Source organism: Mus caroli, chromosome 11 (assembly GCF_900094665.2).
Source record: "Mus caroli chromosome 11, CAROLI_EIJ_v1.1, whole genome shotgun sequence".
Lineage (NCBI taxonomy): Eukaryota > Metazoa > Chordata > Mammalia > Rodentia > Muridae > Mus > Mus caroli.
In genome coordinates, this window is record NC_034580.1 from 44,048,667 (window position 1) to 44,066,103 (window position 17,437).

General features: G+C 41.7%; 1 protein-coding gene across 1 annotated transcript; it reads left to right on the forward strand.

Moving 5' to 3' along the window:
• Nucleotides 1–11,784: 11,784 nt before the first annotated feature.
• LOC110305013 (olfactory receptor 56-like) lies at nt 11,785–12,738 on the forward strand. Its single transcript, XM_021176753.1, has one exon. It carries the CDS (start codon nt 11,785–11,787, stop codon nt 12,736–12,738), a length of 954 nt encoding a protein of 317 aa, XP_021032412.1.
• Nucleotides 12,739–17,437: the final 4,699 nt, after the last annotated feature.

A 17,437-nucleotide genomic window follows, 5' to 3' on the forward strand; every position in this document is an offset into this window, starting at 1 on the left:
TTTTGAAGCACAAAAGTTTTTAAGATTTTTATAAAGTCCAGTTTTTGTTTTGCTTGTGGCTTTGGCATCGTAACTGAGAGTCCACTGTGATATTCAAGGCCATGAATATTGACTTCCACATTTTAAGGATTTATTGTTTTCAGCCTTATATTTAATTCATTGATCCATGTCCAGTCCATTGTGGTATACCGTGCTGTATAGGAGTTGAACTTCATCCTTTTTGTATGTGGATGGATGTCCAATTTTCCTGTTTGTTGAAAATACAGACTTCTTCCTCCACTAAATGACATTAGCATCCTTGCCAAAAGTGAGTGCGCTATGAATATGTGAGTTTATTTCTGACCTCACTGTTCACTTCCAGTTTTCTTTCTATCCATGTTTATACCAGCAATGCACAGTTTTGATGGTTCCCATTCCACTGTTGTGTTTTGTATTTTGAAATTAGTGACTTGGAAGCCTCCAACTTTGATCTTTTTCAAAATTATTTTTCTACTGGGATTTCTGAAATTTTCCATAAACTTAAGAATTGACTTCTCCATTAAAAAATAAAGCCATTGGAATTTTGATAGCAATTTCATTGGATCTATATATCACTTTGAGTAGTTTTGTCATCTTAACAATGTCAGATATCTCAATCTGTAAACACTGGACAATCTCACTGTTTAGTTAAATGGTGTGTGTGTGTTTGTTTGTTTGTTTGTATTTTATTCTTGGGTGAATAATTGAATTTACTGCCTGCTCAATAGGAGAATATTTGTGTTTTCTTTGTAAACCTAGTCAACTAACTGTGGGAAAGGTCATAGACTCAAGAGAAGAACCAATTACTGCTATTTTCATATATATAGTTTGTCTTTTGTCTTTTGAGAAAAGCTCTAGTTATGTTGCCCTGGCTGGCCTGGTACTCACTATATAGAAAAGGCTGACTACAGAGCTGTCTGCTTTTGCCTCATGAGTGTTGGGATTAAAGGCATGTGCCACCATGCCCAATCCTCAGTATAATTTCTAACTGCATTCAAATACTTATCCTTATGCCCACCAATAGGTATAGCTGTCATTCCTCATCCAAGAAGCTTCATTTTGCAGCAGATGGACACTATGACAGAGATCCACAGCTGGTCAAAATGTAGACACTAAGGGACTATAGGTGCCCAGCCCCAAGTCATCTGAAAAGCAACCCCTATACCTAACACTCAGGAAAAGTCGTGGGAGAGAGAGACAAAAGATTATGAGATCTGGAGGATAGGATTTCTGCTGTGACATAGTTGTGTCTTCTAAACACTATGGATATGGAGACTATGATTGCCTAAAAAGACATGCACAGTGACAACCCCAGTTGACATGCCAATGCGGATGAGGAAATTTCACAGTGCCTCACCCCTAGATGAAGAGCTATAGTCCATCAATGGCTGCTGAGGGTGGGAGAGTAAGTTTTCACCAGGGATGCGCTCCCTCATAGGTTACCTAATTCCACTCTAGGCACAACACTAAATGGACTCAGTAGTGTACGTGTGTGTGTGTGTGTGTGTGTGTGTGTGTGTGTGTGTGTACAATTTGTACATACATGTGACAATAAGAATTAAAGATAAAAAGGCCACGGGTTTTAGGAAAAGCTGTGAACATGGGAGCAGCTTGAGGAATGATAGAGTGGAGAAGGAATTAAGTGGGTACAGTACTCATATATAAAAAATTTAAAAACAAAAAATTTAAAATGATAAAACATCCTACATGAAGACCAAGCTGATTTCATCTCGCAGATGCCATGTTGGTTTTGAGCGAATCAGTAAATGTAATACCACATGCAAATAGAACAAATGAGAGAGATCAATGATCATCTCAACAGATACAGAAAAGGGCCTTGGACAAAATTCAGCATCCTTTCATAATCAAATCCCCGAAGTCACCAGGATGAGCAGGAACACACTTTAATTTAATAATAGCTATATTACACACAAACACACACACACACAAACACTCACACAGGTCAGCAAAGGGATGACAAACCGAAAGCCTTTTTTCTAAAGCCAGGAACAAAGCAAGGAGGCCATCATCACTGCTCTTCTAGTGCTGTAAGATTTGGGGCAGTATCAGAAGGGAGAAAAGGGAAACAGACAGGAAAGGAAGACAACAGAGTGTCTGTTTGCAGATGATATGGCTAAAAGACTCCGCTGACTCCACCAAAAAACACTTTCAACAGAGAAATGAGATGCAAAATCAACATACCAAAAATCTTTAGTTTTTCTACTAACCAAAACCAAACTTACCAAGAAAGAAATTGAGGTGGAAGAGAAGGTGGGAGAACCTATTCACAATAGCTTTAAAAATATTTAGAAATAGGGGCCGGGGGATGGCTAAGGACCTGAATTTGGACTCTTGTCTCACACATAAAAATCCAGATACCCCCATACTTGTCTGTAATCCCAGGGCTGAGAGGTAGAGCATGGCGGGTCCCTGGAATTTTCAGGTCAGGAAGCCTTGCCCAGTCAGTGAGTTTTAAATTCAGTGAGAGACTTTGTCTTAAAAGATTGGGTAGTGAGTGAGTGAGAAAGACCCTGACATCAACCTTTGGCTTCACACGCACACACACACGTGTGTGTGTGTGTGTTTACACAATAAATAAAAATGAATGTAACCTAAAGGAGTGAAAAGACTACTACAACTAAAACCTTAAAATACTGTTAAAAATCAAAGAAGATACTAGAAGATGTAAATATCTCCCATGCTCATGGGTCGGTAAAATTAATGTTGTAAAAACCAGTCCTGGGTTCAATGTATTTTCACAGAACTAGAAAAAACAAAAATCCTAAAATCCACACAAAGGACTCTAAATAGCCCCAACAATCCTCAGCATAGAGAACAATACTGGAGTGATCCCAAAGCCTGGACTCAGAAGATGCTACAGAGTCACACTGGCATAACTGCATGGTACTAGCACAAAAGCAGACATGTGGAAGAGACCAGTGGAATAGAGGGCCCAGAGAAAAACCCACACAGCTGTAGCTAACTAATTTTGGCAAAGGTGTCAAAAACTACATTGGGGAAAAGAATGATCACTGTGCGTGTGCATGTGTGGATTTTATATGTGCACCTCTGTGTGCATGCAGAGACCACAGAAAGATTCTCAGTGCCTACTCTGTGTCTCTCCACTGTGTTCCATTGAGGCAGGCTATCTCACTGAGGTGTGTTGTAATCAATAAGCCCTGGCTATCTCCCTGTCTCTGCCCATCATGACACTGGTATCTCAAGTGTGCCTTTCTGGCCACAGGTGACCCTAGGACAGTTCTTTTAACAATGAGGCTAAGAAAACTGATATCTGCATATGGTGGAATGATACTAGATCCATTTCTTTCACTAAGTCAATTCAAAAGTGATCAAATACCTTGATATAAGACCTCAAACTCTGACGTGGCTAGAAGAAAGGAACACGAGATATAGCATGTAAAGTACTCTCTGAAAAGGCCTCCAAAAACACGGGATACAATCCAAATACTGATAAATAGAAATGCATAAAACTAAACAGCGTCTGCATATTAAAGGAAATGATTGCCAGAGTGAAGAAACAGCTAAGGGCTGGAGAGATGGCCCAGTAGTTAAAAGCACTTGCTGTTCTTGAAGAGGACCAGAGTTCTTTTCTCAGCATCCACATCAGGCAGCTTATAAGCACCTATAACTCCAGCACCTGTCCTCACATATGCATATAATTTATATTTACAAAGACACAGTCAATAGAACAGGAAAAAAAATCTTTGCTAATTATACATCTGACAGGGAACTAATATCCAGACCCTATAAGGAACTCCTAAAATGAAATGCACAACCCCCTAAATTATTTAATCATTAACTGACCTAATAACTCAATAAATGACTCTCCAAAGAAGAAATAAAAGTGGCCAGTATAAACGTAAATAAAGAAACAAACAAAAACGTGGCCAGTATGCATTTTAAAAGGGGGTCCAATATTCTTAGCCATCAAAAAAATGCAAATTGAAATGTCACCGGGATTTCAGTTCTCCCCATTCAGGATGGGCACCATCAAGAAAACAAATAGCAGCAAGTGTTGGTGATGATATGGGAAAAGGAGAGCCCTTATACAGTGCTGGTGGGAACGAAAAATGATGCTGTCACTATGGAAGTCAGCATGGAGGTTCCTCAAAAACTAAAAATAAAGTTACCATACGACCCAGCTGTCCCTCTCCTGGGTATGTACCTGAAGGACTGAGTCAGCCTACCACGGGCATACTTTTACATCCATGTTTGTATTGCTACACTATTTACAATAGCTGAGAAACTGAACAAACCTAGCTGTCTGCCATGAACCGGAAGGGTGGAGAAATGTGCTACATGCACTCAACGTGATTTTATTCAGATGTAAGTTAAACTGAGATTACCTGGAGAACAACATGCTAAGTGAAATAAACTAAGTTCAGAAAGACAAATATGCCATGTTTTCTTATTTTTTTCTTTCAGAATTTCATTCGGTATATTTTTAGAATATTCTTCTGTGTCTCTCAACCCCTTCCAGATTCCCACCCACCTAGCTACCTATCCAAATTCATGTTTTCCTTCTCATTTAAAAGAAAAAAATAAACAGAAAACAAGCATGGAATTCAGTTTGCATTGGTTTCCTAAGCTTGGGGAGGGGGTGGGGATTGACCTGCAGTGTGGTAGATATACCCAGTGTCACTCCATTGAGGATAAATGCTTTTTCCACTCCCAGCTGCTATCATTTGTGAATGGTTCCTTGGCTAGGAGAGGGGCTGTGTGTCTACCTCTCCTCCTGTGTGCTGGGATTTTGTTTGGCTTAAGCTCATGCAGATCTGGTGAATGCTCTCCTTCCGTCCATCTCTCCCTCCCTCCTTCCCTGCCTCCCCCTCACTGTTCTCTTTCTCTGTCTCTGTCTTTGTCTGTCTCTGTCTCTCTCTTTATTTCTCTCTCTCTCTCTCTCTCTCTCTCTCTCTCTCTGTGTGTGTGTGTGTGTGTGTGTGTGTGTGTGTGTGTGTGTGTGTGTGTGTTAAAGGGGAACCTGAGAGGAGAGGAACAGTTTGCAAAATGAAGGGGGTGGGGGGAGAAACAGAGAAGGAGGTAGAATTCACATAGCCTGAAAGCAGAGTGGTTAATATTTGGGGAGGGGCAGATGACCAGCCATAGGGAGGCAAGAGACTTCGGGGAAGACAAAGGGATAAGTTAGAAGATACTTGTATCCAAATGCCATGATCTTTCGCAGGCTTTAGAGGGAATGAAGGGAAGGGGCACTAGCAACTCTAAGTTTTAGGACTGACAATGAGGAGATAACTTTATGTTATTTAATTTTCACAATGTGGGAAATGTATTGGTTAAGTCACTTTCCCAAGGTCAAACCTAAGTAAGATTCTCATCTATCTTTGTCTGATATTGTCTATCCATCAATTGATGTGTTATGTTGTTTGTTTGTTTGCATTGTTTCCTGAGGCAGGGTCTCACTTTGCCCAGGCTAGCCTCAAAACTACAATCTTACTGCTCCAGCCTCCCAAATACTGAAGATTTCTTAGTATGAATGAAATCCATTTTGCTGTGAGCTTACAGGATGGTGGGCAGAAGGCAGACAGTAACAGAGACAACTGTTCTTTGGGCATGTGTGCTATATCCTCCTGGGAACTGCACCAAAAGGCAGTAGATTGAGCACTGAGGGAAGGGCCAGTGTAACTACCCTAAGAGGGTTAGGAAATAGGAAGATACAGAAGTGGGCTCCAGAATATTGTAGGCGCACTGCTGATTCTACTTGACATATATCACGTAACGGATGTCAAAGTAAACTGCATCCCAACACAGAAGCCAACGCTGCCTACTTGTTTTTGGAATGGGAAGAAAACCCATTATTCCCAGGTTGGTCCATAGAAACCCTCATACCCTAGTTTCCACAATGTCTTCCCCTGGGATGGAGTTTGTTGCAGCCCCAGAGATGATCAGAGAACTTTGCAGGAAGCTCTCTTCCCTCAGAGGTTTAATTTCCAGAGACTGGGACAGAGGCGTGGCGGAGGACAGGTCTCTGAGGACTTATCAAAGCAGAAGCAACTTTCTTTCCTCAGAGAGATGACAGTGGGTGAGAGCCATCCAGGGATAAAACCTCTCCATCAGGAGCTGGCCCTGGCCCTGGCAAAGGGTCACATCTGCAGGCAAGAGCTCTGTCTATTCTTGTTCTCCTAGTCCATGGTTCTTCTGTAAGACTAGAGTTGATGCTTCTGGGAAGCATTTCCCTAATCCCGAAAGATGGTACCAGGCTTTTAGGGAGGACTTTTCTCTTTTCTGGGTTTGCTGTAATCCTTTTCTCAGCATCTCCTTCACATCTTTGTGCATCTCTTCAAAATCTTGCCACAGCCTCTTAGAAGGCACTGTGTCTCCACAACTCCTAGAAGATGCGAAAAGCCATTCTCCTATGAAAAACGAGGCTTTCTCCTACACTTTTCTCTTCCTTGTTTCCTAAGCTTCTTGCTCTTGATTTTCAAATCCTCCTCTCTCAAGGAGAGGGAAGTACTTCAGCTTGTCTGCATGGAGATCACCCTGAAGATCTAAGTCACTGATTGGAGCAGCTGCTGCTGGGTAGTTGCTGTGAATGGATTCTGCTTACTAAATCCACTAAAATACTGATTGGTGCCCTTCCTGGTTCCCCAGCGCTCCCTACTGTCATTGTTCCTGTGTTTGCAGGTGAGATTCTTCCTCTTTGCATCTTGGTCCTCCCTTCCAAGTCCTTAAACACCATCAATATCTGCGCAACCCACCCCTAGTCCTGACACTCTTTTGCTTATTCCCCTTCATGTGTAGAAGTCTGTGTGTCTCTGTTAGGCTCCTAACATGGTAGGTTCTTTGTCCTAATCCTTTACTCTATGAGTAGAATTAGAGAAGACACGACTCTCTTATCATTTCATCATCTAAAGTTGGGAGTGTCGCTGAAGGGAGGTGGCATTCTCAGAGTCCTGTCATAGGTTTTAGGAAGAGTGAGCATGACTTGGTATTTTCAAGTCAAGGGAAGACTGAACAATAGCTAGACTCCTTGAAACTGGCACGTTTTCATGAGCCCCACAGAGTGATGGGAGAACTGTCTCTTATAATACTGAGATGTCAGATTTTGCCAGAAAGGCAGCAGTAAAATCCATATTTGTGGACCAACCACAGTCACCTACATGTCCCCTTCTTGGATACAGGATATTACTTGCTCTTCCTCTACCAACCATGTATCCTCATCCCCAGCCTCCCGTTTTCATATTCACTTTTTGAAGGATAATTAGAAATCAGAGCTTATTTGGAGAAGTGTGCATTGGTGTCTGCACCCTTCTCTTCCATTCTTCTCTTTCTCTGTGAGAACGCTCCTGGTGGGGCAGATTCCCACTCTTTCTGATGCAAACCTCTTCAACAAAATCCCCAGGTGTGCTTCTGCTCGGATTCTCTAATGCACAACAAAGGCTTTGGCAAGATCTGATCCTAAGGAAAAGGAAACTTTCATCAATGCAGCTTCATGCTCTGTTTTGTTCACTGACAAGGCAGGATCCTTGAATTTCTTTTTCCAAAATTATTTTAGTGATTTTTTTCAATACATTTTTACAAGCTACTGCAGTGGACTCTGTACTTGTTTGTTGGCTCTGTCCTGCAAATTTCCACGACAAAATCTATTTTAATATTTTATACACACACACACATATATATATATTATTCATTTTGACTAGGCCATTGTCTCACAAAGTTTAAAAATGCTAAAGATAAAAAGCTGTGTCCCGTGAAGACTTTCTTCTCTAACTCCGTGTCGGCCATCAGATTCCTAGACTCTCCCCTCCGAGTCAGTCTTGCTGTTTTCTTGCACACGAGCCCGGGTAGGTGATTTGTCATTGCCTTCTGTGTGTTGCTGCATTTTAAAACAATTTAGAGAGAATTCTGTAGCCATTTACCCAAAGCCCATTTCCTATTTACCTCATCCCGATGTCTACTTAATGTTTCCTCCAAGGAACAATTAGATTGTTTGTAGGTTTTTTTTTTTTAACTTTAATCAAATCTACATCTTATCTACAAGTAATTTTGCATATGCTCGAATATTTCTGTAAGCTTGCCTGCCAGGAGAGCTATCCTTATTTTGTATCTTTGCTTTCTGAATATTTGTCTTCTAAATAGTTCTTTTTTCCCCTCGCCATAATCTTACCACCGCCTTTCCACATCATAACTTTGGATTTGTCTCTAACACTCTCTTATCTTACTCAGAGCAGGTAAAGTGGTTTTGATACTTCCCTGAGAAGTCTTTTTTCCTTCATTAGTGGATAGAACATTTTTATGTCTTTTAGCCCTTGGATGTTGACTCATATTAAAGTCTTAAGTATTAGTAGTAAGAATAAGTTAGTTAGCTAGGTGGTGGTGGTGCATGCCTTTAAACTCCTCAGCACATGGCAGGCAAGGCAGGTGAATCACTGAGTTCGAGAGAAGCCAGGACTACACAGAGAAACACTCTATGAAAAACAAACAAAGCCAAAACAAACACAAACAACAAAACCCAAGTTAGCTCTGAATGTGTGTGGGGTGTGCTCATTGTACCTCACTTTGCATTATACACCTGTATTTTTTTCCCCCTGTCTGGCATCAGTAAGTGGCTCCCGAGCTACTCAAATTCCTGATTGCAGGGAGGGCTCTCCCATTTCCTGCTTGGTGGAAATGCATCTGAGTCCAGGAAAAAAAAAAAAACAAACAGTTGATGCACGGTGTTCACATTGCTTGTAGTAATCTCAGCTTCCCTGGTCTTTAACTCTGTTTTCCTCTCCCTAGAGAAGCAGTCTAGTCTGTCTGCTGTGGCTGAGGGAGCCCATCTGTATGTGGTGAGGGGGGACATGCATGGCAGTGTGTTTCCTCAGTAGACTTCCAGGCAATGCCTTTGTTGGTTTCCCACTCATCCTGGTTTACATTGCTGCAGCCTGCAGTCAATTCTGAGTATTCGGGTGCTTGCTCTGTGGGTACTATCCTGTATCATCACGGCCACTACAGAGCTTAGCTGTCTTCGTTGCAAATTGGTCCCCTTCCACCCAGCTGCTCTCAGTACCTGAAAATCGTGCTTGCTGCTGCCCTCACAATACTTTCGTTGTCTCTGTGGTCACTCTTCTCAGAGTGAACTTTTAGAGATATTCTCAATGTGCATGTACAAGCACCCATCTTCCCCCAGAACTGGAGCTCTTCAGACCTTCTACATTTTAAAGTCAACCTTTAGTGACCCTCAGTAGCTGAGACAGGGCTTTAGGGAGTACCTGGTACAAACCTGCTCACCTTTCCCTAACACAAAGGCAGACTATAAACAGAGCCCATCTGTGTGCCTTAACCTAGTATTGTTCCCTGTTCTGGGGAGAGTGCACCTGTTCTCGCCAGTGTGAACTATTGAGTTTGGCTTTGTTCATCTCTCTGGAGAAGGTGCCTTACAGCTGCTCCTCTCCTACCTTCTCCTTTATTTCTTCTGAGTCTCTACTGCTTCTGCCCCTTCAGGATGTTTTGTATGCTCAGCCTTCAGTACCCAGAATTTCACCTGTTCTCAACCTTCTTGTTGCTCTGGGGGAACTATGTATATGTATACGTATATGTATATGTTTGACAGTGTCACCTTATGTCCTGGAACTCACATTGTAGACCAGGCTGGCCTTGAACTCCCAGGGGTCCACCTTCTTCTGCTTTTCAAGAGTTGGGATTAAAGGCTTGCACCACAGTGCCTAGCTAAAAATATCTTTTAGTTGAGTTTTTAAATTAAGGATCTTTATTCCATACTTGTCCTGCTAATTTTGTTAATTGGTTGGTGGTAAACATGAAAAGACTAACAATTTTTTAGGTGCTGAACTATACATAACTTAGATTTTCTCATTTTTGAGCCTCACAATAGCCTGAAATAGCCTAATTTTAAAATTATATTTATTTTTCATGTCTCTTATAGAAAATGTAGAAGTACAAAGGAAATTAGGGAAGCGATATTTAATGCCACTACATAGAAAGGACTATACTGTTAATACCTTGGCATGCTTTCTTGAAGCTTTTAGAAATACTTAAAAATATTTAGTGGTTTTTTTTAATATTAAAATGTCATAAATAGCCAAGTGTGGTGGCATATACCTTTAATCCCAGCACTCTGGAGTCATAAGCAGGTGAATCTTTGTGAGTTTGAGACCAGCCTGGTCTTCAAAGTAAGTTCCAGGAGCTTTGGTTGTCAGGCTTGGCTGTCCCTTAGTTTCTTCTCTGTGTCAGATATTTCTGTTGCCTCCAAATCTTCATTTTCTAAACCTCTTCCTTTTTTTTTATTAATGATTTTATTTGTTTACATTTCAAATGATATCCCCTTTCCCCGTTACCCCTCCACAACCCCCGCCCAATCTCATCCCTCCTCTCCCCGCTCCCCTTTGCCTCTCTGAAGTACTTTAAAAGGCCAGTGAGATTATTCAGTTGGTAAAAGCCTAAAAGCCTGAAGACCCAAATTCAATCCCTGGAACACTTGTGGTGGAGAGAATTGACTTGTGCAAGTTGTCCTCTGAACTCCACACACACAGGTGCTGCAGAACATGTGTGTACATGCATGCACTCTCTCTCTCTCTCTCTCTCTCTCACACACACACACACACACACACATGCACAGTAAGTGTAACTGAAATGTGTTTCTTTAACATACTGTAAGCTGTCTGAAAATAATGGAAAACTTCAGCCTCAGTTTGCCATTAATGGCATAGAGTTAATGAGCACTCCCCACCCCCCACCCCAAGGACTTTGTGTTCTTATTGGGTTTTGCTTTAAAATAGGGTCTCACTACATAGCCTGGGCTGACCTTGACTCCAAGATCTCCCCCCCACCCCCGCTTAGTGTCCCTCGTAGGTGGGATCACAGGTGTGCACCACCACACTGCTACTTTAAGGATAGCTATGAGGGTGAGATGTGAAGATGCAACAGAGTCCCTGTCATGGCTCCCAGTTCATGACAAATGTTCCAAGCAATGGCTCCCGCCATCATTTTAAACCACTAAGAGCTGCTTAGGTTTCCACACCTCTTTGCTATCAGCTTCTGTTCTTTCTGTTGTCTCTATCTAAATAACAGAGACTGAAATTTAGAGAGATTATGTCTCACTTGATCATTCTTAATGCCTAAGATTTTTTGTTTTCTTGGTTTTGCTTTTGTTTTTTGTTTTTTAAAGAGCAAATCCTCAAGTGGGGTTGGGACCTGGGACCTTTACTGATCTTATGCTATCTTATTGTGTGGTGATGGTGTTTGAACCCAGGACTTTGTGCATACTAGGTAAGTGATCTATCCCTTAATGACATACTCTTGACCTAGAGAGCTAGAGATGAAAGCAGGAAAATAAACATAGTTCCTGTCAGGAACAGAGACTATTTCTTACATTAGTTAAAAAAAAAAAAAAAAAAAAACCTTGAAACTAATGTTAGAACAACCAACACAATCTTTTCTTTTTTCAAATCTTTAAAGAGCCTACACATTTATTCTGAACCAAGCTATTTTTAAAGATGACAATACTCCAGGTGGTGGTGGTGTATACCTTTAATCCCAGCACTTAGGAGGCAGAGGCAGGCAGATCTCTATGAGTTGGAGGCCAGCCTGGTCTACAGTTCCAGCACAGCAAGGGTTACACAGAGAAACTCTGTCTTGAAAAACCAAAACCAAACAAACAAGATGACAACACATTGGACAAAGTCACAGTATATATATATATATATATATATATATATATATATATATATATATATATATATATATTGCTGATTTTGTAAACCTGCTTCCAGATCCCAGCGCTCCCTAACAATGGCCTGGGCAGGCAACCAGACTCTCATCTCTCACTTTGTCCTCCTGGGCCTCTTCACCCACTCTCCACTGCATCTCTTCCTCTTCTCCATCATTATGGTCATGTTCCTGGTGGCCCTCTCTGGCAATGGGCTTATGATCCTCCTCATCTTTATGGACTCTCGCCTGCACAGCCCCATGTACTTCTTCCTCAGTTGGCTGTCCCTCATGGACCTCATGCTCATCTCCACCATTGTGCCACGGATGGCTGCTGACTTTCTCATGGGCCGTGGCTCCATCTCCTTTGCTGGCTGTGGGCTCCAGATTCTCTTCTTCCTCACCCTCCTGGGGGATGAGTGCTTCCTGCTAGCCTTCATGGCCTATGACCGCTATGTGGCCATTAGCAACCCGCTGAGATACTCTGTAATCATGAGCCGCCGTGTCTGCTGGCTCATGGTAGCAGGGTCTTGGCTCTTTGGCCTGGTAGATGGACTGATCCAGGCTGTTTTTACACTTCGCTTCCCCTACTGCGGTTCCCAGGAGATCGACCACTTCTTCTGTGAGGTTCCTGCTGTGCTCAAGCTGGCCTGTGCTGACACCAGTCTCTACGAGACCATGATCTATGTCTGCTGTGTCCTCATGCTTCTCCTGCCCTTTTCTGTCATCTCGGCTTCCTACCTCAGGATCCTGGTGGCAGTGCTCCGGATGCGCTCTGCAGAAGGGCGGCGGAAGGCCTTCGCTACCTGTTCCTCCCACATGATCGTGGTCTCCCTCTTCTATGGGGCTGCCATGATCACATACATGCGGCCACAGGCCTACCACTCCTCCAAGCAGGACAAAGTGGTCTCTGCCTTCTACACCATGATCACGCCCATGCTCAACCCTCTTATTTACAGTCTAAGGAACAAAGAAGTGACAGGGGCCCTGAGGAAACTACTGGGAAAGTGTCCCTGTGGTGGTGGGGCTCTCAGTTGAACTTGGTGTCAGAAGAGGTGAGGGACGGTGCTTGAGAGCCTGGATCTGTCAGCTGCGGTTTGTCTGGGGGATACGCAAATGTACCCTATTGGAAACATGTGCACACATTTATGCCTTCTTCATTCTTGAATATTTTTACTGGGTATAAAATTATATGCTGACATTAGTTTCCTGTCTTGAAATGTTTTTTCTGGTTCTTTCTGATAAGTGCTCAACTATGTCTTTTAAAGGAGAGCCTGTATTGTGACGTTACTTTTGGCTACTTTTCTTTACACACCTTGTCTTCAGCAACTTAAAAATGGCATGTCTCTAGTGTGGGTTTGATTTAAAATCAATGGACTTGAATGTTCCTAAAATTGTTAATGTCTGTGGATTAGACATTAACAATCATTTTAAAGACAATGTATATGAATACTTAGCAAATTTGAGGGCTTTTGTGGGCTAGTTGCTTATTTTGTCCATTTTTGAAAAGGTCCCACAAGGTAGCTCAGGATGCCCCCAAACTTTTCAGGCTCCTGCCTGAGCCCCCTCTGTGTTGGGACTATAGCACTACAGCCCTTTCCCTTAGATTGTGGATGGATAGTCTACAGACATATATTCATCATAATTATCCTATGATATATGAGCTTGCTTCCAACTTAACAATTTAAGACTACCAGGATGCTCAAATGTGAGTATCCAATGCTGCTGTAATTCTTTCATTTGCCTTCATTTTATTTGGCCCTGAAATTTTAATTAGCCCATTTTGTAGTTCAGAGGTCAGCACCCTAACCCACAGGCCAAATCTGGCCCACTGGTTGTTTTAGTCAAACTCCATTAAGCCTCCTTCCTGATAAACAAGAGCTGGGTAGTTGTGACATCTCCGTGTGCTCCACAAATCCTGAAATAAGAACTGTCTTATCCTTTACAGGATAAGCTTTATCAGTTCCCACCTTAGACTGCTGACATTTTCCCTCTCTTTCCAAGATTGCTCTTATTTCACACCATAACCCAGCATTTCAGCCATTATATTTCTCAAGTCTAGAGTCATTTTATTCTTAGGGCTTCCATATCTCTCTCAAACACAGTTGAAGATCTCCATATGTTCAAGCAGTCTTTACATTCATTAAAAATGTATGAGATGCAAAACTATGATCGATTTCTAAACTTAAGAGATCTGTTAGTCTGACTGGACTGTTTGTCTGAATGTTTTCTTCGTTGTGCACTTTGAATAAAAATCATACTGAAGAAAAAACCAGACAATTTTTGTTCTAGTCATTTTGTTTTGAGGGCGAATGCCATTCTTCAAACTGACTGTTAATCTGTTAACTTTTAGTTTCCCTTTGATTTAGAATGAGATATCTGCCTTTCACTACAACCTTTGATTTCTTGTATTGCAATGCCCACTTAGGGTATTTGTTTGAGCATAGTAGGATTGGAGCTGCAAATAGGATAAGACTTATTGGTTCCCATCTTAGATTGTTGACATTTTCCCTCTATTTCCAAGATGGCTCTTATTTCACACCATAACCCAGCATTTCAGCCACTGTCTTTTTCAAGTCTAAGGGGTTGGAGCCCACCTCTGGTAGCATGTGATTAGTTCTGTGTGTACCTCCAGCAGGGCCTGACTAAAATGCAATTGAAAGAACTTTCCCCTTTTCTTTTTCTTTTTCTTTTTCTTTTTCTTTTTCTTTTTCTTTTTCTTTTTCTTTTTCTTTCTTTCTTTCTTTCTTTTTTAGCTTCACTTTTTTTTCTATCAATTAGAAAAATATCTCTGGAGAGAGTATTTAAATTTATCATGAGACAAAGACAGGAAGGCTGCAAGTTGCAGGCCAGCTTGGACTGTATATAAGGACCTTTTACCCAAAGAAAAGGTTTTAACAAAAGATGCTTATATCTGGGATTCTTCCAGATTCCAACCCGTTGTACTAGCCCATTAATTGTAGAGGAATTTTAATCCAGCTAAGAATATAGCACAGTGGTACAACACTTGTCTAGCACAGAGAGATTCCAAGATTCAATCCCAGGTACTACATTAAAGACGAAAAAAGACCAAAACATAAATTACGATCCTTTCTCCTGGCATTGCAAACCTCGCTTCCCTGTGTAATGCCATCTTTTGCCAGTGGGCATGGCTTATTCATTCAATGACTGGCTTTTTTTCCCCCAGTGAGGTCTTCTTAGTTGATTCACCTTAGTGAATTCTGCTTCCGTATCTGTCTTCCATCTGTTTCTTCACCTCCAGTCCTGGAACTGAAGGCAGACATCACACCCACCAGGACAGGACTCCATTCCTGAGCTACAGTGCTAATTCTCTATTCCCTGAACACAGATGTTACATTAGGCTCGAAGTCTGCTGTCCAGTTTCATATCTTCGAATTTAAAATGAAACTGCCCAGGCTGGGGGAACTATCTGGAATAGTAAGTGGAAAGGCTGTAAGAGCCAGGAGAACACCAAGAAATCTGTATTTTCCAGACACTATAAGATTGACTTATATATCAATGCACTTCTAGAGAGAATTGTATCATTTTTGTTTCAAAGTAAAAGTTTCAAGGAAGAGGAGAAATATGTTTGCCTCTGGTGTCTTTTAATATTTTTATTTACTGTGTGTGTGGTTGGGTATGTCATGTGTGTGCAGGAACCTGTGAAGGGGAGAAGTATCAGATATCATGGTGCCAAGAGTTACAGGTGTTGTGAGCCACACAACGAAGGTCCCAAGAACTGAACAGAGACTGTGGTAGCATGCACATGCACAGGCCAGCACAAGTTCAATCCGGATAGATCCCAGCACTGAGACAGGACTGGGACTAACTAAAAAGCTACCTTCAATTTACAACTGATTGCAAAGGAAAAATTAGTTTTTTCCAATGGTGTCTCACTGGGTATATAAACCACACTGATGGCTATGTCTTATGCCCAGCAGTAGATGGCTAATACTCTACAAATTTATTTTTGGCATTTTGGGAGCTTTTTTCTTTTGCAAGGCTTTATTTGGCTTTTTCCCCCATCTGGTTTTGCTTATATCTTAGTTTTGTGTTTTTCTGTTTTGTGTGTGTCTGCTCCTGTGTCTATGTATGTGTGTTAGTACTTACTTTTTTTGGTTTTAAATTCTGATATTTTTTAATTTGCTCTTTCTTTTTGAAAAAATGAGAAAGGCATGGAGTTGGATGGGTGGGGAGGTAGGAAGATCTGGGAGGTGAGGGCAGGAGATGGGGAGGGGAAAACATGATCAGAATATAGTGTATGAAAAAAGGCTTTTCAATTAAAAAAAGCTTCGGCCTCTTGAAACCTCTACTAGGAGGATATTTAAAACTCTTGTGTAGTGCTGGCATTGAACCTAGAGCTTTCATGCAAGCTAGATAGGCCCTCTATCACTGGGCTGTACCTCCAGTCCCAAACTTATTTTACATGCTAGTTTATTAGTAATCACACAGTCATATGTGTATTCATATATATGTATACACACACACACACACACACACATATTGATGCTGATGACTAAATTGAAGTCCCAATGTTCTGCTATAGTCATCCCTAGCCTTCAATCAGAATCTTAAGAGCTGTGCCAGATGACCTATCCAACGGCTTCCTTCGGTTTTCAAGGGTTAATGCTAATATTAGAGCCCAGGGGAGCATACATCTGGTCAAAGTTGAACCCAGGCAAGTCCAGGCCTTGGCAATGGCTGTAGTGTTGCTCAGTATGCATGCACCTTGCTGTGTCTTGGCCAGGTCTCTACCAGGTACCATGGTGGGAGTTCAGTGGTTAAATACTTAAGATGAAAACGCCAGGCTGGAGAGAAGCCTCAGTGGTTAAGAGCACAAGCTCTTCTTCCAGAGGTTCTGAATTTAATTCCCAGCAACCAAATGGTGGCTCACAACTATCTGGGGTGTCTGAAGACAGCAATAGTGTACTCACATACATTAAATGTTTTTAAAAATACTCAAAAACCAAAATGCCAAAAATGAGATTTAAAATTTTCAGTTGCTAACAGAATGGAAGAAGTGAAGAGGAATTTGAGAAGGGAGGAACTGTCTCACCCTGAGGGCTACTAGGAGGAAGAACAGAGAGTTCCACAGGAGATATGAGTGTCAGAAATGGGTGTACCTAAGTGCTCCAGCACCCGCTGTCTCAGTGGTGTGGTTTCTGGAGATATATTGTTTGAAGGAACTGATCCATAGCTGAGGTTGAAGGAGAGCAAACAATATGTTAGTGTCTTCATTTCCTTATGAAAGGAAGTTTTCATAAAATTATAAGGCTATCTGTGATGTACTAGGATGGCTTATGTATGAGGAGGAAATGTAACTAAGACAAAGACATTGGAAAATTAAATCCAAGTCATTTCATTATGCACAGATTTCAGAATATGATTAAGAAATATAATTTTGACCTTCTCAATGGTCTTGGAGAATTCTTAGGAAGGTGGGGTAAGGTCTGTGTATAGGTTCCATGTAGGCAGTCTGGAGACTGCTGTAACTAGACTCTAGATGGGGCCAACAGATGAAAATCAGGCCCTTTTTTCTAATCTTTATTTCCCTTTAATCTTTTCCTCTCTGTCCCAAATCACCCCGGCTGGTCTGGAACTTGCTATATAGTCCAGGATGCCCTAAAACTTAGAGAGACCCACTTGCTTCTGCTTCCCAAGTGCTGGGACTGCCGGGCGTGGTGGCGCACACCTTTAGTCCCAGCACTCGGGAGGCAGAGGCAGGCGGATTTCTGAG

What these genes read in the sequence shown, in the direction of transcription:
- LOC110305013 (XM_021176753.1), top strand. Translation starts at nt 11,785, where the DNA reads ATGGCCTGGGCAGGCAACCAGACTCTCATCTCTCACTTTGTCCTCCTG.